General features: G+C 43.4%; 1 protein-coding gene and 2 long non-coding RNA genes across 4 annotated transcripts in view; 1 reads left to right on the top strand and 2 right to left on the bottom strand.

Moving 5' to 3' along the window:
• LOC130356371 (acidic mammalian chitinase-like) overlaps positions 1-14,774 on the top strand; it is a 66,649-nt gene extending 51,875 nt beyond the window's left edge. The window contains exons 1-11 of one of the 2 annotated variants that reach the window (XM_056557806.1): positions 548-572; positions 2,360-2,389; positions 2,899-3,100; positions 10,303-10,359; positions 10,448-10,613; positions 10,749-10,873; positions 12,547-12,670; positions 12,870-13,055; positions 13,222-13,341; positions 13,430-13,571; positions 14,424-14,774. In XM_056557806.1, coding sequence (XP_056413781.1) covers positions 548-572; positions 2,360-2,389; positions 2,899-3,100; positions 10,303-10,359; positions 10,448-10,613; positions 10,749-10,873; positions 12,547-12,670; positions 12,870-13,055; positions 13,222-13,341; positions 13,430-13,571; positions 14,424-14,695 — 1,449 coding nt within the window. In that variant the 3' untranslated portion in view covers positions 14,696-14,774. Of the gene's footprint in view, positions 1-547; positions 573-2,359; positions 2,390-2,898; positions 3,101-10,302; positions 10,360-10,447; positions 10,614-10,748; positions 10,874-12,546; positions 12,671-12,869; positions 13,056-13,221; positions 13,342-13,429; positions 13,572-14,423 lie in introns of those variants that run through there. The other variant, XM_056557805.1, reaches the window with a different exon arrangement.
• Positions 886-14,568, bottom strand: LOC130356374 (uncharacterized). Its single transcript, XR_008888867.1, has 3 exons — positions 14,433-14,568; positions 12,662-12,750; positions 886-958 (listed from the first exon to the last, which is right to left on the bottom strand). It is a non-coding gene; the product is annotated as an uncharacterized LOC130356374 (long non-coding RNA).
• The window catches only part of LOC130356375 (uncharacterized), a 29,450-nt gene continuing 16,544 nt past the window's right edge, over positions 14,569-27,474 (bottom strand). Inside the window, exons 2-3 of the long non-coding RNA XR_008888868.1 lie at positions 16,828-16,912; positions 14,569-14,696 (exon numbers count right to left, since the gene is read on the bottom strand). This is a non-coding gene — a long non-coding RNA (uncharacterized LOC130356375). The remainder of the gene's footprint in view (positions 14,697-16,827; positions 16,913-27,474) is intronic.

Below are 27,474 nucleotides of genomic sequence, written 5' to 3'. Positions count from 1 at the left end.
GTGAAGAGCCTATGACTAGCAATGCCAAATATGTCTTTTTTTTTTTTTTTTATCTGTCACTTATCAGAAATGCACAGGGTATCTATTTAATTTCCATTATAGCATATCTTTTTGGCATGTCCCAAATTGACTTCAAATGTTTTTTATCAAAGGTGATTAAACAGTAGCGAAGGTCATAGCCATAATGTTATCATACTGTTCTTTCCTTATTAATGGGTTATCTAAACTAAGAATGTTAAACAAAGACATTCATTGGTTAGATACATTCACCTTTTACTAAGCAAACATTTTTAGCTTTTCCTATGACTTCACAATTTTCCTACAAAACTCTCTAAGACAGAGGAGCTGTCCAAAAATAATAAATTAGAATACTGATAAAATAATTTTAAATACTTACTTTTTAATCAAGATACCAACAAGTAAAACAAAAAACACCATATTTACAGAGTAATTGTGAAATTTACATTGTCTAAGTGATAAGAAATAGTGTAAGGAAAAAAAGTATAAATAGAGAAACAATTCTAACAGTGGTCAGTACAGAGGCAAGATGGCAAAGCTTATCCTCCTCACCGGTAAGGAAATAATAGCAACTTTAAAAACGTGTTTAAGTTATAAAATTCATTGGGTTTTTTTTTTAGTACTTGTACCTTTTCAGTCTTTGCAGTATAGAGTCAGAACTAAGTATTGTCATTCAGAATTATCCTCAATTTTACAGTTTGTTTCACTTACTTGTGTATACTGCCAGTATACTGGCAGTATACTTACTATGTATACTGCCATTTTCCTGTGCAACAATCACAGATATAAAGTGCCATTAAATACCGTACACAAGAAAGAAAAATTGTATTGTAGAAAGTAGCTCTAGGTAATAGCAAGGTACCTCCACGTGTCTTAACTCCTCAATCAGGGATGGACCAGGTATCAAAGCAATAGCCTGATAATGAAATGTCCTGCTGTCCTGTAAGTATATCAAATTGCTGCATTTATTAAGTGTTTAAAAATATCATGTCTGCTGGACATCATCACCATACATTGGAATATAGTACTTTCCAGCCACAGTTACTATAGCACAAAAAAAAGAGTAATGTATGCTTGACATCATCTCTGACTTTTTTTTACTATCTCTTTTATCATGTTATCATCTTATACACCTTATCTGTTTAGTACATTCCTTGCTGATCTGTTTAGCATTTTATCCTAGGGCATTATAGCTACCCCATTTACCGCTTACTGAATCCTTTACAACATAACTACAATCCTTAATATGTAGCATCTAGTTCAACACATCATTTCCCAACTGACAGCACAGTCAGTATTTCTCCTCTAGATGAATTCTGGCCTCTGATCTCTCCATTTCTTATAATGGCCATGCTGCACTACTAAGACTTCACTTTACTGATCAAAGGTTATATAGTGTAAAGTGGAGGTCTCAGTGGCATGGTAATTGTACTCTTATCAGGACACTGCTTTTCGATGAAGGCGAATAACATAGGCAGCGTGTTTTAGATTTTCCTTTATTTTAGTTTGCTCAAAATTCTGTTCTCTTTTTGTTTTTGTGTTTCTATGGTTTTCAGAGTTTGTGTTATTTTTCAAGCTTGTTTTGTTTTTCATACTTTTAAGATCCCTACAATACTCTGCTATCACAGCTATACTCTTCATCCTTCATCTCTACTTTCCAATGAGTTGAGAAGGCTTACCAAATAGTGTTAGTATACCTAATGGATAGGAAGCCTCTGATGTAGAGGTGCTTCTATCCTTTTGCCTGTTTCTTAGCAAAGAAAAATATGATTGTTACTGCAATGTTCTATATATATATATATATATATATATATATATATATATATATATATATATATAACAGAACATTGCAGTAACAATTATATTTATAGAGAGAGAGAGCAGAAAATGGAGAAAGCAGCACTCCTAAAAGGCCTAAAAAAGCATGGGTGCAGGTGGTCCAAGGAACCCCGGTCCTGGTTCCAAAAATTCACAATCCAATAAAGGCGACTGCAGCACACCAAAGTAGCAGAAAAATTGTGTAGCTTTAATCGAGCAACAAATGTAGCCTTTGTTGCTGAATTAAAGCTACACTCTTTTTCTGCTACTTCGGTGTGCTGCAGTCGCCTTTATTGGATGTGTATATATATATATATATATATATATATATATTAAAGATTTTACAACTTACTAAAAAGTTGAATATGTAATAGTTGACTATTATTTACCAAACCATTTACGAGTAGAAATGATGCTGAGAGATGAGAAGATATTTCACTTAGCAGTTATAAAAAAAAAATAATAATAATAAAATGTTTCAACCATAAACTTGTATTAAAGACATAAAAACATTTTCTTTTAGGGCTGGCATTGGTGCTGAATGCTCAGCTAGGTAAGTTAAAAAATTGTTAGTCAGTGGAGCAGTTTAATCTTCACATAGAAGAATTACATGCTTAAGTGCTTAAATGCAACATAATGTGATGTCCACGGACTAGTAAGCATCAATATATGTGTAGTATCAGAGAGAGAAATTCCTCTATAACTTATCAAAAGGTTATTGCCCACTAAGCACATAAAAAAGGGAACAATAGGGCTGGCATATATATATTCACATAGTAAAGGCCCCTTTTGAAAACATTTTCTTCCAAAGCCATACTAGTGCTAATGGGAAAACCCAAAGACTTATTGCATTTGTCTCCAAAGGCATTATTTGCAAGCAATAGTTACTCATAGAACAAGTCTTTAGCTCGTAGGCAGAGCACCCCACTTTCAGCTTATACTGAATATAGGGATCCTATAGTATGTATTATACATTTTATAAAAATATATTCATATGTTATTGTTTTTGAGATTCCTGCAGCCACTGATATTTGCATGTGTGTTTATTCTTACTTCATATAGGCTCTGCCTACGAACTATCATGCTATTTTACCAACTGGGCCCAGTACAGACCTGGACTGGGGAAGTTCAAGCCTGATAATATTGACCCATGCCTGTGTACTCACCTGATTTACGCCTTTGCTGGCATGTCAAACAACCAGATTGCTACAATTGAATGGAATGACGTCACCCTCTACAGCTCTTTCCAAAACTTAAAAAATCAGTAAGTAACTATTATACCTAATATATGTACAAATACCCATTAGCAATGAATGACTCCATTATTAAGTTAAATGGGCACTGTCAGATGCAAAAACTTTTGTAGGCTTTGCAATTGCTTTCATTAAAAAGCCAGTCAAACAACTGCCCCCCCCTGCTTGGACACATAATAGTCCTGCTGTGTCCATTAGTCATCACCTATGTCATGGATACACTTCCTTGATTGACAGCTGTGAGCGCAGGGCTCTCAGCTAGAGGAAAAAAATCCTCCCACTGTCAGCTTGTGTCCCGCTACTGTCAGCTGGGAATTGTAGTTTTGCAAATGCTAGGGGAGATGTGAGCAGACAGCATACTGAGGGAGGGGGTGGAGACCTGCACAGTGAGGCCAAACCCACTCCCTTTGAGAGGAATTCAAACTAGTGAGCTAAATTAAAAGTGTAATAAAAAATTAATAAAGGTGCTAGACATATACATATTAGATGTACATGGTCAGGATTAGGTACTGAGTGATATATTTTAAAACAATGTTTTTTGTTGGATCTGACGGGTATGCTTTAAGTCTACATTTAAAAGAAATGTGCCAAAGGCCCGCAATGGACAGCATTAAGATGGTGGGTAAGCATTTGTCCTGCCTGTATTCACTTCAGAGACAGGGGTCATGAACATGTGGAACATGTGGAACTGCAGTCAGATGCCCACTGATCAGATATCACTCATGATTTGGTTAAATGATTGTCACGATGCCGGCTGGCAGGTAGTGGATCCTCTGTGCCAGAGAGGGATTGGCGTGGACCGTGCTAGTGGACCGGTTCTAAGCCACTACTGGTTTTCACCAGAGCCCGCCGCAAAGCGGGATGGTCTTGCTGCGGCGGTAGTGACCAGGTCGTATCCACTAGCAACGGCTCACCTCTCTGGCTGCTGAAGATAGGCGCGGTACAAGGGAGTAGGCAAAAGCAAGGTCGGACGTAGCAGAAGGTCGGGGCAGGCAGCAAGGATCGTAGTCAGGGGCAACGGCAGAAGGTCTGGAAACACAGGCAAGGAACACACAAGGAACGCTTTCACTGGCACTAAGGCAACAAGATCCGGCAAGGGAGTGCAGGGGAAGTGAGGTGATATAGGGAAGTGCACAGGTGAACACACTAATTGGAACCACTGCGCCAATCAGCGGCGCAGTGGCCCTTTAAATCGCAGAGACCTGGCGCGCGCGCGCCCTAGGGAGCGGGGCTGCGCGCGCCGGGACAGAACAGACGGAGAGCGGGTCAGGTAGGGGAGCCGGGGTGCGCATCGCGAGCGGGCGCTACCCGCATCGCGAATCGCATCCCGGCTGGCAGCGGAATCGCAGCGCCCCGGGTCAGAGGACGTGACCGGAGCGCTGCCGCGGGGAGAGTGAAGCGAGCGCTCCGGGGAGGAGCGGGGACCCGGAGCGCTCGGCGTAACAGTACCCCCCCCCCTTGGGTCTCCCCCTCTTCTTAGAGCCTGAGAACCTGAGGAGCAGACTTTTGTCTAGGATGTTGTCCTCAGGTTCCCAGGATCTCTCTTCAGGACCACAACCCTCCCAGTCCACTAAAAAAAAATTTTTCCCTCTGACCTTTTTGGCAGCTAAAATTTCTTTGACCGAGAAGATGTCCGAGGAGCCGGAAACAGGAGTGGGAGGAACAGATTTGGGAGAAAAACGGTTGAGGATGAGTGGTTTGAGAAGAGAGACGTGAAAGGCATTAGGGATACGAAGAGAGGGAGGAAGAAGAAGTTTATAAGAGACAGGATTAATTTGACACAAAATTTTGAAAGGACCAAGATAGCGTGGTCCCAACTTGTAGCTAGGGACACGGAAGCGGACATATTTAGCGGAGAGCCATACCTTGTCTCCAGGGGAAAAAACGGGGGGAGCTCTTCTTTTCTTATCCGCGAACCTCTTCATGCGTGATGAAGCCTGTAAGAGAGAATTTTGGGTCTCTCTCCATATGATGGAAAGGTCACGAGAAATTTCATCCACAGCGGGCAGACCAGAGGGCAAGGGAGTAGGGAGGGGGGGAAGAGGGTGACGGCCGTACACCACGAAAAATGGGGATTTGGAGGAAGACTCAGAGACCCTGAAGTTATACGAGAATTCGGCCCATGGGAGGAGATCTGCCCAGTCATCCTGGCGGGAGGAAACAAAATGTCGCAAATAATCACCCAAGATCTGGTTAATCCTTTCTACTTGTCCATTGGACTGGGGATGATATGCAGAAGAAAAATTTAATTTAATCTTGAGTTGTTTACAGAGAGCCCTCCAGAATTTAGACACGAATTGGACACCTCTATCCGAGACAATCTGCGTAGGCAACCCGTGAAGACGAAAAATGTGTACAAAAAATTGTTTAGCCAACTGAGGCGCAGAAGGAAGACCAGGAAGAGGGATGAAATGTGCCATTTTGGAGAATCGATCAACGACCACCCAAATAACAGTGTTGCCACGGGAAGGGGGTAAATCAGTAATAAAATCCATACCAATCAGAGACCAAGGCTGTTCGGGGACAGGCAGAGGATGAAGAAAACCAGCGGGCTTCTGGCGAGGAGTCTTATCCCGGGCACAGATAGTGCAGGCTCGCACAAAGTCCACAACATCCATCTCCAGAGTCGGCCACCAATAGAAGCGGGAGATGAGTTGCACAGATTTCTTGATACCCGCATGACCTGCGAGATGGGAGGAGTGACCCCATTTGAGGATTCCGAGGCGTTGGCGAGGAGAAACAAAAGTCTTTCCTGGAGGAGTCTGCCTGATGGAGGCAGGAGAAGTGGAGATCAGGCAGTCAGGTGGAATGATGTGTTGCGGAGAGAGTTCAACTTCTGAGGCATCCGAGGAACGAGAGAGAGCATCGGCCCTAATGTTCTTATCGGCAGGACGAAAGTGAATCTCAAAATTAAATCGGGCAAAGAACAGAGACCACCGGGCCTGGCGAGGATTCAGCCGTTGGGCAGACTGGAGGTAGGAGAGGTTCTTGTGGTCGGTGTAGATAATAACAGGAGAACTTGATCCCTCCAGCAGATGCCTCCATTCCTCAAGTGCTAATTTAATGGCTAGAAGCTCTCGATCCCCGATGGAGTAGTTCCTCTCCGCTGGAGAGAAGGTCCTAGAGAAAAAACCACAAGTGACAGCATGCCCGGAAGAATTTTTTTGTAGAAGAACAGCTCCAGCTCCCACTGAGGAGGCATCAACCTCCAATAGGAAGGGTTTGGAAGGGTCAGGTCTGGAGAGGACGGGAGCCGAAGAAAAGGCAGACTTGAGTCGTTTAAAGGCGTCTTCTGCTTGAGGAGGCCAGGACTTGGGATCAGCATTTTTTTTGGTTAAAGCCACGATAGGAGCCACAATGGTAGAAAAATGTGGAATAAATTGCCTGTAATAATTGGCGAACCCCAAAAAGCGTTGGATAGCATGGAGTCCGGAGGGGCGTGGCCAATCTAAGACGGCAGAGAGTTTGTCTGGATCCATCTGTAGTCCCTGGCCAGAGACCAAATATCCTAGAAAAGGAAGAGATTGGCATTCAAACAGACATTTCTCAATTTTGGCATAGAGTTGGTTGTCACGAAGTCTCTGAAGAACCATACGGACATGCTGGCGGTGTTCTTCTAGATTGGCAGAAAAAATTAGGATATCGTCCAGATATACAACAACACAGGAGTATAACAGATCACGAAAAATTTCATTGACAAAGTCTTGGAAGACGGCAGGGGCGTTGCACAGTCCAAAGGGCATGACCAGATACTCAAAGTGTCCATCTCTGGTGTTAAATGCCGTTTTCCACTCGTCCCCCTCTCTGATGCGGATGAGGTTATAGGCGCCTCTTAAGTCCAATTTAGTGAAGATGTGGGCACCTTGGAGGCGATCAAAGAGTTCAGAGATGAGGGGTAAGGGGTAGCGGTTCTTAACCGTGATTTTATTAAGACCGCGGTAGTCAATGCAAGGACGTAGGGAGCCATCTTTTTTGGACACAAAGAAAAATCCGGCTCCGGCAGGAGAGGAGGATTTACGGATAAAGCCCTTTTTTAGATTCTCCTGGACGTATTCGGACATGGCAAGAGTCTCTGGGGCAGAGAGAGGATAAATTCTGCCCCGGGGTGGAGTAGTGCCCGGGAGGAGGTCGATAGGGCAATCATAAGGCCTGTGAGGAGGTAGAGTCTCAGCTTGTTTTTTGCAGAAAACATCCGCGAAGTCCATATAGGCCTTAGGGAGACCGGTTACTGGAGGAACCACAGAGTCACGGCAAGGGTTACTGGGAACCGGTTTTAGACAGTTCTTGGAACAAGAGGACCCCCAACTCTTGATCTCCCCAGTGGACCAATCCAGGGTAGGGGAATGAAGTTGAAGCCAGGGAAGTCCAAGGAGAATTTCCGAGGTGCAATTGGGGAGGACCAAAAGTTCAATCCTCTCATGATGAGATCCGATGCTCATAAGAAGGGGCTCCGTGCGGAAACGTATGGTACAGTCCAATCTTTCATTATTTACACAATTGATGTAGAGGGGTCTGGCGAGACTGGTCACCGGGATGTTGAACCTGTTGACGAGTGAGGCCAAAATAAAATTTCTTGCAGATCCGGAGTCCAAGAAGGCCACTGTAGAGAAGGAGAAGGCAGAGGCAGACATCCGCACAGGCACAGTAAGACGTGGAGAAGCAGAGTAGACATCAAGGACTGTCTCACCTTTGTGCGGAGTCAGCGTACGTCTTTCCAGGCGGGGAGGACGGATAGGACAATCTCTCAGGAAGTGTTCGGTACTAGCACAGTACAGGCAGAGGTTCTCCATACGGCGTCGTGTCCTCTCTTGAGGTGTCAGGCGAGACCGGTCGACCTGCATAGCCTCCACGGCGGGAGGCACAGGAACAGATTGCAGGGGACCAGAGGAGAGAGGAGCCGAGGAGAAGAAACGCCTCGTGCGAACAGAGTCCATATCTTGGCGGAGTTCCTGACGCCTTTCGGAAAAACGCATGTCAATGCGAGTGGCTAGGTGAATAAGTTCATGTAGATTAGCAGGAATTTCTCGTGCGGCCAGAACATCTTTAATGTTGCTGGATAGGCCTTTTTTGAAGGTCGCGCAGAGGGCCTCATTATTCCAGGACAATTCTGAAGCAAGAGTACGGAATTGTACGGCATACTCGCCAACGGAAGAATTACCCTGGACCAGGTTCAACAGGGCAGTCTCAGCAGAAGAGGCTCGGGCAGGTTCCTCAAAGACACTTCGGATTTCCGAGAAGAAGGAGTGTACAGAGGCAGTGACGGGGTCATTGCGGTCCCAGAGCGGTGTGGCCCATGACAGGGCTTTTCCGGACAGAAGGCTGACTACGAAAGCCACCTTAGACCTTTCAGTGGGAAACAGGTCCGACATCATCTCCAGATGCAGGGAACATTGGGAAAGAAAGCCACGGCAAAACTTAGAGTCCCCATCAAATTTATCCGGCAAGGATAAGCGTATCCCAGGAGCGGCCACTCGCTGCGGAGGAGGTGCAGGAGCTGGCGGAGGAGATGACTGCTGAAGCTGTGGTAGTAACTGTTGTAGCATAACGGTCAGTTGAGACAGCTGTTGGCCTTGTTGCGCTATCTGTTGTGACTGCTGGGCGACCACCGTGGTGAGGTCAGCGACAACTGGCAGAGGAACTTCAGCGGGATCCATGGCCGGATCTACTGTCACGATGCCGGCTGGCAGGTAGTGGATCCTCTGTGCCAGAGAGGGATTGGCGTGGACCGTGCTAGTGGACCGGTTCTAAGCCACTACTGGTTTTCACCAGAGCCCGCCGCAAAGCGGGATGGTCTTGCTGCGGCGGTAGTGACCAGGTCGTATCCACTAGCAACGGCTCACCTCTCTGGCTGCTGAAGATAGGCGCGGTACAAGGGAGTAGGCAAAAGCAAGGTCGGACGTAGCAGAAGGTCGGGGCAGGCAGCAAGGATCGTAGTCAGGGGCAACGGCAGAAGGTCTGGAAACACAGGCAAGGAACACACAAGGAACGCTTTCACTGGCACTAAGGCAACAAGATCCGGCAAGGGAGTGCAGGGGAAGTGAGGTGATATAGGGAAGTGCACAGGTGAACACACTAATTGGAACCACTGCGCCAATCAGCGGCGCAGTGGCCCTTTAAATCGCAGAGACCCGGCGCGCGCGCGCCCTAGGGAGCGGGGCCGCGCGCGCCGGGACAGAACAGACGGAGAGCGGGTCAGGTAGGGGAGCCGGGGTGCGCATCGCGAGCGGGCGCTACCCGCATCGCGAATCGCATCCCGGCTGGCAGCGGAATCGCAGCGCCCCGGGTCAGAGGACGTGACCGGAGCGCTGCCGCGGGGAGAGTGAAGCGAGCGCTCCGGGGAGGAGCGGGGACCCGGAGCGCTCGGCGTAACAATGATAACTTATCTTATCTTGGGATAACTTCTTTAAAGATTCCAATTTCTCATGATACAAATCTTAAATATTATTGTGGCAGGTTAGAAAAATTCTTGATAGGCTGCAATCCATATTTAATTCATAAAGACACATACAGCATAAACATATTCTGGAAAAGTATTGCAAAATCATGTTTTATTATTTTCAAGCTTGAAAGAATGTCCTATCTTGGGACATATGGAGCCATAAGGGAAAGTTAAGGAAGCATATGCATCTGTATTATAAGGATATTCTTACTTAAAACAATGCTTCTAGGGTAGAATAATTCTAAACAACACTAAATGGAACCTGGAAAATCTTTTTTTCTGTTAAATTCAAACTCAATGAGCCTCATTTACTAAGCAGAAATCAACCAGTTTTGTTATTTTGGTGCAGAGTGTGCGCCAGGAAAATCTGACAAACCCAACATTGCACTGTGAAAAGCTGAAAAGGGGGCGTGATCTGATGCAATGGGGACATGGTTTCACAACTTGACCTATTTCCTATTGAATTTAAAAATCATGTGGATAAATGGCTGTAAATTTCTACCTTGAAAATGCTGGTCAGAAAATGTTCCCGAAATCTGTGATCCCCATAGTAAATAAGGTGGAATCCTGCAAGTCTGAAACAACATTTCCCACTAGTAAAAACCCAACACTCTTAGTAAATGAGGCCCAATGTCTCCCTATTAAATCAGCCTTGTAGAAGAGCAGAAGGGGCCCATAAGTACATTGCTGCAGTTTTACCAATTTATACATGCTATTCATACCAAAAAAATCCACAGAGTTAACAATGGAAGTAATAATATTTCTTAATTTTAGGAATGGTAACCTGAAGACTCTGCTAGCCATTGGAGGTTGGAATTTTGGCACTGCACCGTAAGTAAAGAATACATAGGACCAGATGCAGCCACAGACTGATGGTTTTATCTTAACTTAAAACATTCTAATTCTAACTTGTTTCCAGTTTTACCACCATGGTTTCTACTGCTCAGAACCGCCAAACCTTCATCACATCTGTGATCAAATTCCTGCGCCAGTATGGTTTTGATGGGCTCGACATTGACTGGGAATACCCTGGCTCCAGAGGCAGCACTCCTCAGGACAAAGCACTATTCACCACTTTGGTTCAGGTAATTTCTCCATAACATATAGTACTTATATCTATCTATGCCAAACTGCAAAAGCAGATATACATATTGAACTTATTAGATTTTTCTCTTATTATGGAATTATTCTTACATTTTATTTATAATGATATTTTACAGGAAATGAGAGCAGCTTTTGAGACAGAGGCTTCACAAACCAACAGAGCAAGACTCATGGTTACTGCTGCTGTGGCTGGTGGAATCTCCAACATTCAGGCAGGCTACCAGATTCCTCAACTGGCTCAGTAAGTAAATAAAATGCATTATATAAGTGGTCATTGGTATAAATGTCTTGCACAATTATTATACACACTTTAGACTAGAAGGGGATTTAATGGATGAGTACTGCAATTTTTTATTTTTTTTTAAACCGGAACCTGTCACTTATTGCATGCTGCTCTATTATCATAATGATCTTTTTCATCAAGGCTGGTGGTGCCAGGAACCATTTTACTGGGAACCATCCTGTTGGCTTGTGGTTCAGGCAGCATAAAAGTGATGACTGGCTTCCTTTAAAAAGCCATTATACACAGTTTATTAATTTTTGAGCAAAAGCAAAGTCTTATTAATGTCTTAGTGAATAAATATTATTAATATTTGGTCGTTATGGCAACACCGTAGACTACATAGATTGTTTTTGGGTTTGCAGTTTGTGCAGTATTTTAAAACAAATTTTATTGACAATGGATGCGTTACAATAATATAAAATGGAAATATCATACATCAAGATTAATTTCAGCAATATATTTAAAGGAAAACTGTAGTGGTACAGTTTTCTATATGCCCATTCCTGGGCCTCCAAAATAAACAAAATAAACTCATACATACCTTCCTAAGAGCCCCTGTTGGTCCGGCACAGGCCTCACGGTCCGAAAGTGCTGACGTCATTCCACTTCCTGGGGACGGGGATGCCGCAGAGCCGTCGGCGTATCACCGACACTAGCGATGTCCCGCCCTGGCTGGTGATAGACTGAGCCCACTGTCATGTAAGAAGCCGGCCAGAGCTCCTTACATGACAGTCGGCTCAGCCTATCACCAGCCGGGGCGGGACATCGCTGCGGCCGGTGATACGCCAACGGGTCTGCGGCGTCCCCTCCCCAGGAAGTGGAATGACGTCAGCACTGCCAGACCGTGAGGCCTGTGCCGGACCAATGGGGGCTCATAGGAAGGTATGTATGAGCTTATTTTGTTTATTTTTGAGGCCCGGGCATGGGCATATAGGAAACTGTACCACTACAGTTGTCCATTAAGGAACATTGTGGTACAAGAGGCATACCATGTACATGACATATACAGGTAGTGATAAGCATCAATGTTATTATACAAAGAAGAGTAACAATAAGAAACAGAAAAACCAAAGTTCCAAAGTCAGAGAAGCGGGTTATGCTTAAAATAGGAGAATAGGGTGAGAAATATGGCATATCTTGGGCAAACCTAAGTATAAACATAAGTCTACAAGTAAGAAATGTTAGGGTGTACCCATGGATATGTTAACTGCACTGATGACCCCACTTCCCACATTTTATAGAATGTTTGAGGACAACCACAATTTTGATCCATAATTGCACGTTTCACACAAGAATACTCAAGGAAGCTAAGGTTCCTTTTACATCATCAGAAAACTGTCTATTGATGAACATCAACCAACTATATACAAGTTAATCAGAGCTCGTTCAAAGAAACATTTATATGGTTCAATTGACTGGATGGAATGACCATACTTTCAATCATTGGGGAGTCTGTTCACTTCCATTATTGCTTACATGAGGAGATTGGGTGCTGAGAAAGAGTGAAGGGCCACAGAAAAGATGTGATGAGCTTAAAAAAAAAATGTTTCCATTGTTTGTCATAAAACTGTTTTCAGGCATACTGTGGCACTTTTGTTGTGTGTAGTTTTAAAAGGTTTTCCGCTTTTCAGAGCTTTGGATTACTTCCATGTTATGACCTACGATCTGCATGGCTCTTGGGAAGGATATACAGGAGAGAACAGCCCACTATATTCCAACCCTTCTGCCACTGGTGGAAACGCTTACCTGAATGTGGTTAGTATATATGAGATGACATCTCTCAAATAAGCCAGGTTTGAATTTCTATGTGTACACATGTAGAGGAATTTTCATCACTGGATGAATAAAAAAATAAAAACAGTAGAATGGTTTAGCACTTGTTTTGCAGAGAAATGTATTTTTGAACCTTTAAAAATGTTAAAACACAGTTTAATAATGGCTCACTATACTCTAGGATTATGTCATGAACTATTGGCTGAACAATGGTGCCCCAGCTTCAAAACTCATTGTTGGTTTCCCAACCTATGGACACACATTTATCCTTAGCAATCCATCAAACACTGGCATTGGTGCCCCTACTTCTGGAGCTGGACCTGAAGGACCTTACACAAGACAGTCTGGATTCTGGGCCTACTATGAAGTAAGATGTTCTTTAACTACATAGTAAATCTTGTTTTATTATAATAATATAAAAGTAAATATATACAATAATAGTAATAACAGGATAGTAAAAATAGTAAATCATTGCAAATGATGTTTAAAAGCTAGAATTTATTACAGTACATAATTCCCTTTTATTTCTGCAGATTTGTACTTTCCTAAAGAATGGAGCTACTAATGTGTGGTCTTCTGCAGAAGATGTTCCCTATGCCTACCAGGGTAATGAGTGGTTAGGATATGACAATCAGAAGAGTTTCCAGATAAAGGTAATTACATTTTCCCAGTAAAAATATGTGAAACATGCACATTTTAAAAAAGTATGTTAATGTGGATTGTAACATTTCTCATTTACAGGCTGAATGGCTGATGAAGAACAACTTTGCAGGTGCTATGGTCTGGGCAATTGATTTGGATGATTTCACTGGTACTTTCTGTAACCAGGGCAAATACCCTCTGATCTCCACTCTGAAGAACACTCTTGGCATTCAAGCATCTGGTAAATTTCTATATTTATGCATAGAAATGAATTATTTTCTTTCAACAAAGTATTGTCATAAAAGTGACATATAAGGCAATAATACATATTTATAAACAGAGTTAAACCCTCCCCCAAATGAACACAATGTCCAGGTTACTGGTATTAATGTAGTATACTGATGCATGGAATTGTCCATTTGCCAACAGGGTTTAGAACACTCTGATAAACTACACAGTGATCCCTCAACATACGATGGTAATTTGTTCCAAAAAAACCAATTACTTGAATTTATCGCATGTTGAGGGATCTGTGCAATAATAATATACAAAGTTATACTCACGTGTCCCCACCTCTCCGGACCATCACCGTTGCTCTGGACCATCGCTCTCCATCGCCGACATCACGTCGCAGCGCATGCTGCTCCTATTGGATGAAGGGAAGGCATGCCAGGCGACATGATGACGACGAAGGAGAGCGACGGCGATGCAGCGGAGCATGAAGAGGATGGTCCGGAGTGGCGGGGACAGATGAGTGACACTCACCAGAGCACGCGGGGCACATTAAACGGCTATCTGGTGACAGCTGAAGCAGTCTGCGCTGCCGGATAGCCATTTTTGCGATGGCCCGACATACAAAAGCATTGTATGTTGATGCTGCCTTCAATATACAATGGCTTCTGAGAGGCCATCTTATGTTGAAATGATCCTACGTCGGGGCCATAGTAAGTCGGGGGGGGGTGGATTTGGGGGTCACTGTATTAACCAAAATGCTTAACTTATTTAGTTTTGTTAACTCACTGTGTAACTACATATAACTGTTGACAAAGGAAAGCATGTTGTTCTGATTTACATTTGTCCATTTTTATTGTAGGATGCTCACCTCCTGCAACTCCTGTTGCTCCAATCACAGCTGCCCCACAAACTGTGCCCAGTGGAAGTGGATCTGGTAGCAGTGGTTCCAGCAGTGGCTCAGGAAGTAGCTCTGGAGGTAGTGGTTTCTGTGCTGGCAAGGCCAGTGGACTCTACCCTGTCGCAGGAAACAAGAATGCTTTCTGGCATTGTTTGAATGGCATCACCTACCAACAGCATTGCCAGGCTGGTCTTGTTTTTGACACAAGCTGTGAGTGCTGCAACTGGGCATAATCTGTGAAGATTTAATAAAGATTACACAGAGAATTTCAAACTGAATTGTTACAAGTGCTACAAAAAATAAACAAGTGCATATACAGCATATTCAGTGTTTTATTGCAAAATTGTTTTTAGAATAATAAGTGCTTACATATTTTGTTTCATACCTAGGGGTGTGCCACATACAGTATGTTTCATTGAACTGAAGTAGATCTCTCCTTCAGGACCTAGTGGATATCTGTTCCCTTCTGAAATCAATTATTATTTGATGCATGCATCGAAGTGAAGAACAGACTAACAAGATAGCTCAGTACAGAAATTTTTCCTTCCTTTATTACAACATTCCACATGGGTTTATAAAGACTTCAGAATTAACATAAATTACTACCCACATTATCGATTAATTATTAGTGACGTGTGTGTTAGTCTACGTGTACATAGCTTTGTCATGCGCAAGTTTGACATTTCAAAGGGGGAAGACTGTAATGGATATAAATATATATTATTATATATATTACATCCATTACATCCCCCCTTGAAATGGCTATTTTACATTCTTTCCCTAACATGTAGTCCTGTCTAATCTGTCCTATGTACTTCTCCAATTCTTTTTCTTCTTGCTATTCCATGACCCCCCCCTTGCCACAGATTTTGTACATAGATTTTCAGATGCTGTCCCTTACATATACAATGATTCTGTATTCGGGAATTTCTGTAATGGGGTATATGGTCCATCATAGTATTCTTCATAGTAGAGGTTAGTCATCAAAGGAGTAGCATTGTCCATGGCTTTTTCACACATCTTCTTCAGGTATGGAAGCACACAGATGATAAGTGCAAGCATGATAAGAATTGTTAGAATTGTTATTCCTATTTGAATCAACATCTTTGCCAACCCCCCCCCCCCCCTCCATTCCATTAAAATACTGGTCCCAGGGGTGTGACACTCCAAAATGTATTTTAAGTTCCAATGAAAGCCTTTCTAACTTTTTTATGGATATGGTTACTTTACCGTTGGGTCCTGTGTTATCTGGGATGTATGTACAACAGGTATCCACAAACATTTTACATACCCCTTCTTTCTCGGCTAAGATCATATCTAAGGCCATCCTATTTTGAAATGTTATAGTAGATGTGGCGCTGAGCTGTTCAGCCTGTCTTTTGAAGGCTTCTATTGAAAATTACAAATCTTTGTTGATTATAATAGACATAAATAATCCAGTCTATATTCTTATTTATGGTGACTAGGGGTAGTAGGAAAGATTCAAATCCTGCTTCTACTTGGTCTCTAGCATTAAACTCATCTGGAACCCCCCTTATTACTCCAATGGCATCAATATACAAATGGGGTCAAAGCTCCCTTTAGGGACTTCTAACCTGTTCCTATGGTGAGTTTCTTGTTCTCCTATTGGTTCATGGTTAAAGATATGCACAGGCATAATTACTTTAGTCACTGTGCATTATCCAGTCCAGTTTCCTTCTAACGGGTTCTAAGCTTCATATCTCCACACAACCAATAAATATCACCTAGCGACTTGGCATTGTAGTTTGTCTTTATCTATAACTCGATATGAGGAACAGTAACCATCAGTAAAGTTTCCCATGAATGTGCCTTGGTTACCTGGGATGGAATAGCAAGTATAGTTCCCAGGGTAAATGGTGATATTTTCTCCTGGTTTAGGGGTTTTGGTGGTTATAGGATATTCCTTCTTCCACTGTTCACAATTTGTGTGATTTGTGGAGATATTGGTATATAGGCTGAGGAAACATTCCTCTGCTTGTTCTGGGATATATAATGGGACTGTACTTAGATGAGACCTGGTGCTTCCACAAACATAACAGTTCTATTACTCTTCCCTGCTGTATACCGAATCCACTCGAGCCAGAGGTTAACATCTGAATATACTGTTTCTATGGCCATGGTGTCTACGAAGGTGGGATTTGCTATAGCTACCACTTTCTTGTAGGACTGGACATGTTGTTCTATAGAATGGATTAGGCGTGCATTAGGGTATCGCCATTCCTCTGAGCTATATATACTTAACGAGTAGCTCCCACCATCTCATTATTGTTTTATTCTGTCCCTACCTATAGGTAATCTATCCTTAACCCCCTCCCTACCTTTAAAAAAAATGTTTTGGACTTACATAGTCTTCATCTTCTGGTCTTCTTGCTTGCTGTGCGGTCTTGTCCAGGAGGCCGGCTTCCCCAGCAGGCGTGATGTCAATGGCCCTATATGTAAATTATAGTTTATAAAAAGCCGTAGGTACACTGTTTTATAAGCATTGACCACTAATCATCAGTGTGCCTACAGCTTTTGCTAAATTACAACTCCAAGCATGCCCGTACAGCAAACAGCTGTATGGGCATGCTGGGAGTTGCAGTTTTGGAGCTGCTGGAGGCACACTAATGATTACACATGATTTAGTATCAAACAGTGTGCCTACAGCTATTGCTAAACTACAACTCCAAGCATGCCTGCAACCCCAACAGCTGTATGGGCATGCTGGGAGTTGCAGTTTTGGAGCTACTGGAGGCACACTAATGATTACACATGATTTAGTATCAAACAGTGTGCCTACAGCTATTGCTAAACTACAACTCCAAGCATGCCTGCAACCCCAACAGCTGTATGGACATGCTGGGAGTTGTAGTTTTGCAGCAGCTGGAGGCACACATGATTTAGTATCAAACAGTGTGCCTAGAGCTGTTAAACTACAACTCCCAGCATGCCTGTATAGCCAACAACTGTATGTGCATGCTGGGAGTTGTAGTTTTGCAACAGCTGGAGGCACCCTGATGATTACTCATGAGTGAGTCTCAAACAGTGTGCCTACAGTTGTTGCTAAACTACAGCTCCAAGCATACCTGCACACGCAACACCTTTATGTGCATGCTGGGAGTTGTGGTTTTGCAGCAGCTGTAGGCACACTGATGATTACACATGATTTAGTATCAAACAGTGTGCCTACAGCTGTTGCTAAACTACAACTCCAAGCATGCCTGCACACCCAACAGCTGTATGGGCATACTGAGAGTTGTAGTTTTGCAGCAGCTGGAGGCACACTGATGATTACACATGATTTAGTATCAAACAGTGTGCCTACAGCTGTTGCTAAACTACAACTCCAAGCATGCTTGCACATCCATAAGCTGTATGTGCATGCTAGGAGTTGTAGTTTTGCAGCATCTGGAGGCACACTGATGATTACACATGATTGAGTATCAAACATTTTGCCTACAACTGTTGCTAAACTACAACTCCCAGCATTTCTGTCGCAGGGTTTTATTCTACAGAAGTACAGATGTGGGAGATGGAAATCCCGGCAGGGGTTTCCTTGACCTTCCAGTGAATATATGACTTTGGCACTGCATCGCTACACCGGCGTGGTGACACAGGAGTCGGGTATAGATTCGTACTTGCTTTGTATTGAAAATCATAAAAAGTGGCAATACATGGTAGGACCAGGGCCGGATTAAGAGCATCATGGGCCTGGTGCTAAAAATTGTAATGGGCCCTTTTATTGAAGTATATAAAGTGAAAACGCAACACAAAGCAATGTTGTCACGTTTTATGCACATAGCTGAATATATGTTAGTGTATGGAAACATTCCATATCTTTATAGAACCTGTTCTTTAACTAACAAAAAAGAAACAACTCCGTTTTATGGGGACCCAGAGTGTCAAAGAGGTATGGTAGAGGGTCTGCTATACCCCCCAGACTGTAACACCGATCCGATGTGACATCACATCCGCTGCTTCTTTGGTTAACACGCAGGGCTTGCTTGCCAGCGACGTGTTGACATCCTGCGCATGCGTCATGAACAGGGATTGTGGTTCACAAGTGGGCAGTCTGAGCTCAAACCTGTCAGACTGCTCATCCATCACAATCCCCAATCACAGCGCTTAGGGGATGCGTGTGTCAAAGAAGGCGCAGAGAAGTCTTGCAGCCCTGTAGCCACACCTCTTTCACACTCAATGCACCCCTAAAATTTTTATTTTTGTTTAGTGAAATAAGGGATCAAACAACATCTATGAAGATGTGCAAAGTATCCATACACTTTTTGGCTATGCTAGCAATTTCATATGCATAAGGCTTCTTCACACAGCTGTGAGGACACTGCAGTATGATGGTCCCCGGGGGAATAGCGGGAGAAAAATTACTGCTTGCGCCATCTTTTTCTCCTGCTAGTCCTGCTCCAAAATAACGGCGCCCGACTGACCCCATTATAGTAAATGGCAAGGTGACAATTTTTCACCTAGCTTTTTCATGCTCCTGAATGGCATATCTGCTTATCATAGCTCAGCTATTATAAATAGATTTACCTATAACTTTTAGTCTAATCTGTCTATAATAGCTGAGCTGTGATAAGCAGATATGCCATTCAGGAGCCCAAAAAAGCTAGATGACAATTTCTCACCTCACTTTTTCATGCTCCTGAATGGCATATCTGCTTATCAAAGCTCAGCTATTATAAACATATTTGCCTATAACATATAGTCAAAGCTGTCTATAATAGCTGAGCTATGATAAGCAGATATGCCATTCAGGAGCATGATAAAGCTAGGCGGGAAATTGTCATCTAGCTTTTCTTAGCTTATCATAGCATAGACAGCTTTGACTATATATTATAGGCAAATCTGTCTAAAATAGCTGAGCTATTATAAGCAGATATGCCATTCAGGAGCCCAGAAAAGCTAGGTGACAATGTCTCACCTAGATTTTCAAGCTCCTGAATGGCAGATCTGCTTATAATAGCTCAGCTACTATAAGCAAACATGTCATTCAGGAGCATGGAAAAGCTAGGTGAGACATTGTCAGGTAGCAGCTACAGCACACACAGTAGTTTTTTAAACTTGGCCGAATGGGGGGGGAGAGGAGGCAGCCATCAGAAATGTGGGGGCCCCTTACACAGCTTCAGGCCTGGGACCATCATAAACCCCCCCCCCCCCCCCCCCGATGCCCTACTCTCAGTGCCCCTAATAATGCTCCTCCTTAGTGCCCTAGTGAGTAGGTTAGTGTGTTGGGGAAAAGGTATGCGGATGGGTGGTGGTGGGTAGGTAATTTCCCTTCCCCTATTAGTGTTACTGCCCCATTAGGTAGGTAATAGGTTATGGGCCTGGTAGGTGGCAGGTAATGCACCCGGTAGATAGTGCCCCCTGTAGATAGATAGATAGGTAATGCCCCCAGTAGATAGTATCCCTAGTAGGTAGGTAGCAGGTAATGCCTCCAGTAGGTAGTGCCCCCCCAGCTGAGTGTTGCCCCTAGTAGGTAGTGGTCCCTGGTAGGTAATGCCCTCAGTATACAGTGACTCCAGTAGATAGTTCCCCCATATCGGTCATGCAGGTAGGTAGTGTCCCCCAGGTAGGTAATGCCCCCTGTTGAGTAATAATGCCCCCAATTAGGTAATAATGCCCCCAGCTAGTTAATAATACCCAGAGTTAGTTAATAATTCCCCTCACATAAGTAATGCCCCCAGTTATGTAATAATGCCCCTCACATAGGTTATGCTCCAGAAGGCTAAAAATTCACTAGTTAGTAAATAATGCCCCTGCATAGGTAAAAATTGCCCCCAGGTAGATTTTCTAAAAAAACATCATAAAAATCCACTGCGCTGAGGCCAGGCTGTCAGCAGCCTCCGGAGCCGGAAAATGCTATAGCCTGTACGTACATTGGGGAAAATTTATCAAAACCTGTTCCCAGGAAAAGTTGCTGATCAGATTGCTTCTTTCATTTTTAAAGAGACCTGTGAAAAATGAAAGAAGCGATCTGATTGGTTGCTATGGGCAACTCAGCAACTTTACCTCTGCACAGGTTTTGATTAATCACCCCCATTATGTACGCAATTTGCGTACTGTATGTCCAGAAGCAGAAGACCGCTGTTTACACAACTCAGCTGCCATAATACACAGTGACAACTAGAGGGAGGACAAGTAGCTCATCACATTTTGGGTTTCAGGATCATGGGAAAGCTGGGTGATTGGCAGTACACAGTGCAGGGCTCACAGTTCTTCCCCAGCTTTATGGACTGCCTGTCACCCAGCTTTCCCAGTCTCCTGAACGGAATGTCTGTATAGTGAAGCAGCCATATCGGAGAGATGAAGTAACAGATGTCACACTAGTATTCTGCCATTCAAGAGTCATATAAAGCTAGGGAAATGCTAAGAGTACTAGTGTGACATCTGGTACTTCACTACATAAAAACATGTTTTCTTTCCAATGTGGCTACTTCACCAGACAGATATTCTCTTCAGAAGTCTGGGAAAGCTGGGTGACAGGCAGTTCACATAAAGCTGGGGAAGTACTGTGAGCCCTGCACTGTGTCACCTAGCTTCTCCAGTCTCCTGAAGAGAGCCCCTATACGCCCATATAGTGCCCCACACAGGGAATACACTAATACATACACATTACACAGATACAGACACATGCACTTTACATGTGTACAATTTCAACACTAACAGACACACACACACAGGTGATACATGACATATAGACACACACAGGTGATACATGACATATATACACATACATACACACACAGGTGATACATGACATATAGACACACACAGGTGATACATGACATACATACACACACAGGTGATACATGACATATATACACATACATACACACACAGGTGATACATGACATATATACACATACATACACACACACAGGTGATACATGACATATATACACATACATACACACACAGGTGACACATGACATATATACACATACATACACACACAGGTGATACATGACATATATACACATACATACACACACAGGTGATACATGACATATATACACATACAGGTGATACATGATACATATACACATACATACACACACGTGATACATGACATATATACATATACATACACACAAAAACACACACAGGTGATACATGACATATATACGCACACAGGTGATACATGACATATATACACACATACATACACACACACACACACAGGTGATACATGACATATATACACTGTAAGGATTCCTCCTTGGGGATTAGCTCCGGTATCGTCCTGGACACTGCCACAGAACACGTTTCCACTCAATAAACCCGCAGACAACGGTTGTTCATGCACGCCTGCCACCTTGCCAGCTTTATTTAGACAGGTTGCAGGTAAAACAAAACATAACTCAGGAACAAACCAAAGTCCTAGACCGTCTGGGCACTGACTACACATATCAGCATGCCCTGACTACTATCTGGCGAGCTACCCCTCAGCCAGCATAAAACATGTGCCCCTGCAACCTGTTACTCACAGTTCACACCACTTCTTCACTTCTTGGACCGCTCACAGTTCGCTGTGTGTTTCCTCAAAAGGGTCCGTGTGTCTCCCCCTACAGCGACATGCTGTTACCCAGGGAGAGCCCCAACTATTCTGTTTCTTTTCCTTTTACACACACTTTCCCTTGCTGATACCTCATTAATCAGGCCACAGGTGGAGCATTCTGCAGAGATAGCAAGGGAAATACACCATTTCCTTGCCACACTGCCACAACACATACACACACACACACACAGGTGACACATGACATATATACACATACATACACACACACACAGGTGATACATGACATATATACACATACACACACACACACACACAGGTGATACATGACGTATATACACATATACACACACAGGTGATACATGACATATATACACTTACATACACACACAGGTGATACATGACATATATACACATACATACACACACAGGTGATACATGACATATCTACACATACATACACAGGTGATACATGACATATATACACATACATACACACACACAGGTGATACATGACATATATACACATACACACACACACACACACACACAGGTGATACATGACGTATATACACATATACACACACACACACACACAGGTGATACATGACATATATACACTTACATACACACACAGGTGATACATGACATATATACACACATACATACACACACAGGTGATACATGACATATATACACATACATACACACACAGGTGATACATGACATATATACACATACATACACACACACACAGGTGATACATGACGTATATACACATATACACACACACACACACAGGTGATACATGACATATATACACTTACATACACACACAGGTGATACATGACATATATACACATACATACACACACAGGTGATACATGACATATATACACATACATACACACAGGTGATACATGACATATATACACATACATACACAGGTGATACATGACATATATACACATACATACACACACACAGGTGATACATGACATATATACACATACACACACACACACACACAGGTGATACATGACATATATACACATATACACACACACACACACACAGGTGATACATGACATATATACACTTACACACACAGGTGATACATGACATATATACACATACATACACACACAGGTGATACATGACATATATACACATACAGGTGATACATGATATATATACACATACATACACACACGTGATACATGACATATATACATATACATACACACAAAAACACACACAGGTGATACATGACATATATACGCACACAGGTGATACATGACATATATACACATATACACACACACACAGGTGATACATGACATATATACACATATACACAAACACACACACAGGTGATACATGACATATATACACTTACATACACACACATGTGATACATGACATATATACACATACATACACACACAGGTGATACATGACATATATACACATACAGGTGATACATGATATATATACACATACATACACACACGTGATACATGACATATATACATATACATACACACAAAAACACACACAGGTGATACATGACATATATACGCACACAGGTGATACATGACATATATACACACATACATACACACACACACAGGTGATACATGACATATATACACTGTAAGGATTCCTCCTTGGGGATTAGCTCCGGGATCGTCCTGGACACTGCCACAGGACACGTTTCCACTCAATAAACCCGCAGACAACGGTTGTTCATGCACGCCTGCCACCTTGCCAGCTTTATTTAGACAGGTTGCAGGTAAAACAAAACATAACTCTGGAACAAACCAAAGTCCTAGACCGTCTGGGCACTGACTACACATATCAGCATGCCCTGACTACTATCTGGCGAGCTACCCCTCAGCCAGCATAAAACATGTGCCCCTGCAACCTGTTACTCACAGTTCACACCACTTCTTCACTTCTTGGACCGCTCACAGTTCGCTGTGTGTTTCCTCAACAGGGTCCGTGTGTCTCCCCCTACAGCGACATGCTGTTACCCAGGGAGAGCCCCAACTATTCTGTTTCTTTTCCTTTTACACACACTTTCCCTTGCTGATACCTCATTAATCAGGCCACAGGTGGAGCATTCTGCAGAGATAGCAAGGGAATACACCCTTTCCTTGCCACACTGCCACAACACATACACACACACACACACACAGGTGATACATGACATATATACACATACATACACACACACACAGGTGATACATGACATATATACACATACACACACACACACACACACAGGTGATACATGACGTATATACACATATATACACACACACACAGGTGATACATGACATATATACACTTACATACACACACAGGTGATACATGACATATATACACATACATACACACACAGGTGATACATGACATATATACACATACATACACACACAGGTGATACATGACATATATACACATACATACACAGGTGATACATGACATATATACACATACATACACACACACAGGTGATACATGACATATATACACATACACACACACACACACACAGGTGATACATGACATATATACACATATACACACACACACACACAGGTGATACATGACATATATACACTTACATACACACACAGGTGATACATGACATATATACACATACATACACACACAGGTGATACATGACATATATACACATACATACACACACAGGTGATACATGACATATATACACATACATACACAGGTGATACATGACATATATACACATACATACACAGGTGATACATGACATATATACACATACATACACACACACAGGTGATACATGACATATATACACATACATACACACACAGGTGATACATGACATATATACACATACATACACAGGTGATACATGACATATATACACATACATACACACACAGGTGATACATAACATATATACATACATACACACACAGGTGATACATGACATATATACACATACATACACACACAGGTGATACATGACATATATACACATACATACAAAGGTGATACATGACATATATACACATACATACACAGGTGATACATGACATATATACACATACATACACAAACACACACAGGTGATACATGACATATATACACATACACACACACACAGTTAGGTGATACATGACATATACACACATACACACACACGCACACATATATACACACACACTTACTTTTAGGCAGGACAGCTCCAGGGGGTTCTACATCTGCAGACTCCTTACTTCACCTCTGCTCCTAGCTCCACTGTGCAGCCTGCAGCCCTCCCCTCCTCCTATTACCCGACTGCCGACCTGTATACAGCAGGAGGCCGGGGATCTTACTGAGGGATGGGGAAGGGGTCCGGGAGAGAGGAGAGGGGCCCAGGAGAGAGGATAGGGGCCCAGGAGAGAGGATAGGGGCCCAGGTCTTCCTGCCTGTACGTGTGGGGAAGTGCTAAGCCCCGGTACAGAGACCAGGCAGGGCAGAGGGAGGTTACAGGCCTCACGATCAGTGGAGCATAAGAGTAAAGTGACAGCGGGCAGCCACGGGCCCCTGTATATAGTGAACCTGGTCCGGGCCCCTGACGGCAATACTGCCTGTACTGCCCTGATGGCGGCTCCTACGCTACCCTGACGTCACGTGGGGCACGCAAGTCTCACAACCAAATCACCACTAGGGCCGTAGGTAAGCCTGTGGGCCGGCCTGGGACATTGCAAGGCCAGCCCTCTTTTACTGTTAATATTGTTGTTGCGGGCTGCCGGGCCTATTTTAACGTAGGAGCCTGGAGCTGCCGCCCCATCCGCCCCTACGTTAATCCGGCCCTGCTTCCGTAGGATCCAGGGAGCCGTATCGCCGTCCTCTTCTTCCATCGATCCCCGCCTCCAATCGCTGCCTGCTGCCGCTGCTGATGGGTAAGTGGACTTCGGCGACGGTCCCTGTCGGTTTGCCCGTTCTGCCCGCTTATTGTTTGTGGGCAGAACGGGGAAACCGAAAGTCAACCCCCCCCCACCGTCCCAGATCTGCTCTTGGTCATCGCTTCTTGACGACCAATAACAGGGATAGGAGGGGTGGCACCCCTGCCACCTCGCTCCTATCCCTTCAGGGCGATCATGGGTGTCTTGGACAACTGCGATCCCTCTTATATTCTCTTCCACACGGTCACCATAAACCCATATGACCCGGAATCTGCGCAAATTCACACCAGCGATTTGCGGCTGACATGGGGGGGGGGTCTGATGACCTCATTGGGCATTTGCGCAGGTTGTCTGCTGATAGATATCAGCAGTCACCCAGGTCCCATCCCTTCCCGGCAGGGACCAGAATTCCCACGGGTGTACAGGTACGCCCTGGGTCCTTAAGTTCATTTTTTTTTATATATTTTTTTAAGCAGTACAATAGTGTAAACATGAGTATCATTTTAATTGTATTGAGCCACAGAATAAAGATTTACCGTATAGTGCACAGTGTAAAAATTAAACCCCCCACAATTATCAAAAATTTTGTTTGTTTTTTCCCCAATTCCCGATCCCCACACACACACAAAAAATATTTTTACTGCTGCTCTGTACATTTTATGGTAAAATGAAAGGTGTCATTGCAAAATACAACTGGTCGCACAAAAACAAGCCTTCATATGAGTCTGAGAGTAAAAAAATAAAATAATTTTGTCTCTAAAAAGCAGGGCCAGATTAAAGGAGATCTCCAGTCTTAAAAAAAACTTTAGGATAGGGGATAAGTTTCAGATCGGGGGGGTCCGACCGCTGGGACCCTCCGCAATCTCCCGTGTGGTTCCCTGGCAACCTGTGGGAAGGGGACGTGTCGACCACCGCACGAAGTGGTGGTTGACACACCCCCTCAATACAACTCTATGGCAAAGCCGGAGCGCTGCCTTTGGTAATCTCCGGCTCTGCCATAGCGCTGTATTGAGGGGGTGTGTCGGCCGCCGCTTTGTGCCGTGGTCGACACATGTTCTCGAGCCGGGGGGGCCCCGTACAGGAGGTCGGAACCCTCCCACCCCCCGCGATCTGAAACTTATCACCTATCCTTAGGATAGGGGATACGTTTTTCAGGACTGGACTACTCCATTAAGGCTGCCTTGAAGATGGAGCACTTCAGTATGATGGGGCCCCAAACAATCCCCCCCAAGAAAGTTCCCCTTCCCTTCCCAATGAGACTTGTTGCCGGCTAGCAGGAGTGGACTGACAACTCATGGGGCCCCCCATGCACTCACACCCATATAGTTGCCCTGCCCACATACATTAAATACATTTTTCAATTCATAAAGAAAATATAGTAAAATAAGGCAATTTTGCAATGTTTTTGGGGGTGTGGGTTTGTTTCTACGCATTATATTTTATGGTTAAAATTACACAGTATCTTCATTCTGTAAGTCCACAGATTACAACAATACCCAATTAATGTAGGTTTTGTTGTATTTTTTTTACTTTT

This window comes from Hyla sarda, chromosome 2, assembly GCF_029499605.1.
Source record: "Hyla sarda isolate aHylSar1 chromosome 2, aHylSar1.hap1, whole genome shotgun sequence".
In the NCBI taxonomy this organism is placed as follows: domain Eukaryota; kingdom Metazoa; phylum Chordata; class Amphibia; order Anura; family Hylidae; genus Hyla; species Hyla sarda.
This window is presented reverse-complemented; position numbering and strand designations above follow the sequence as displayed.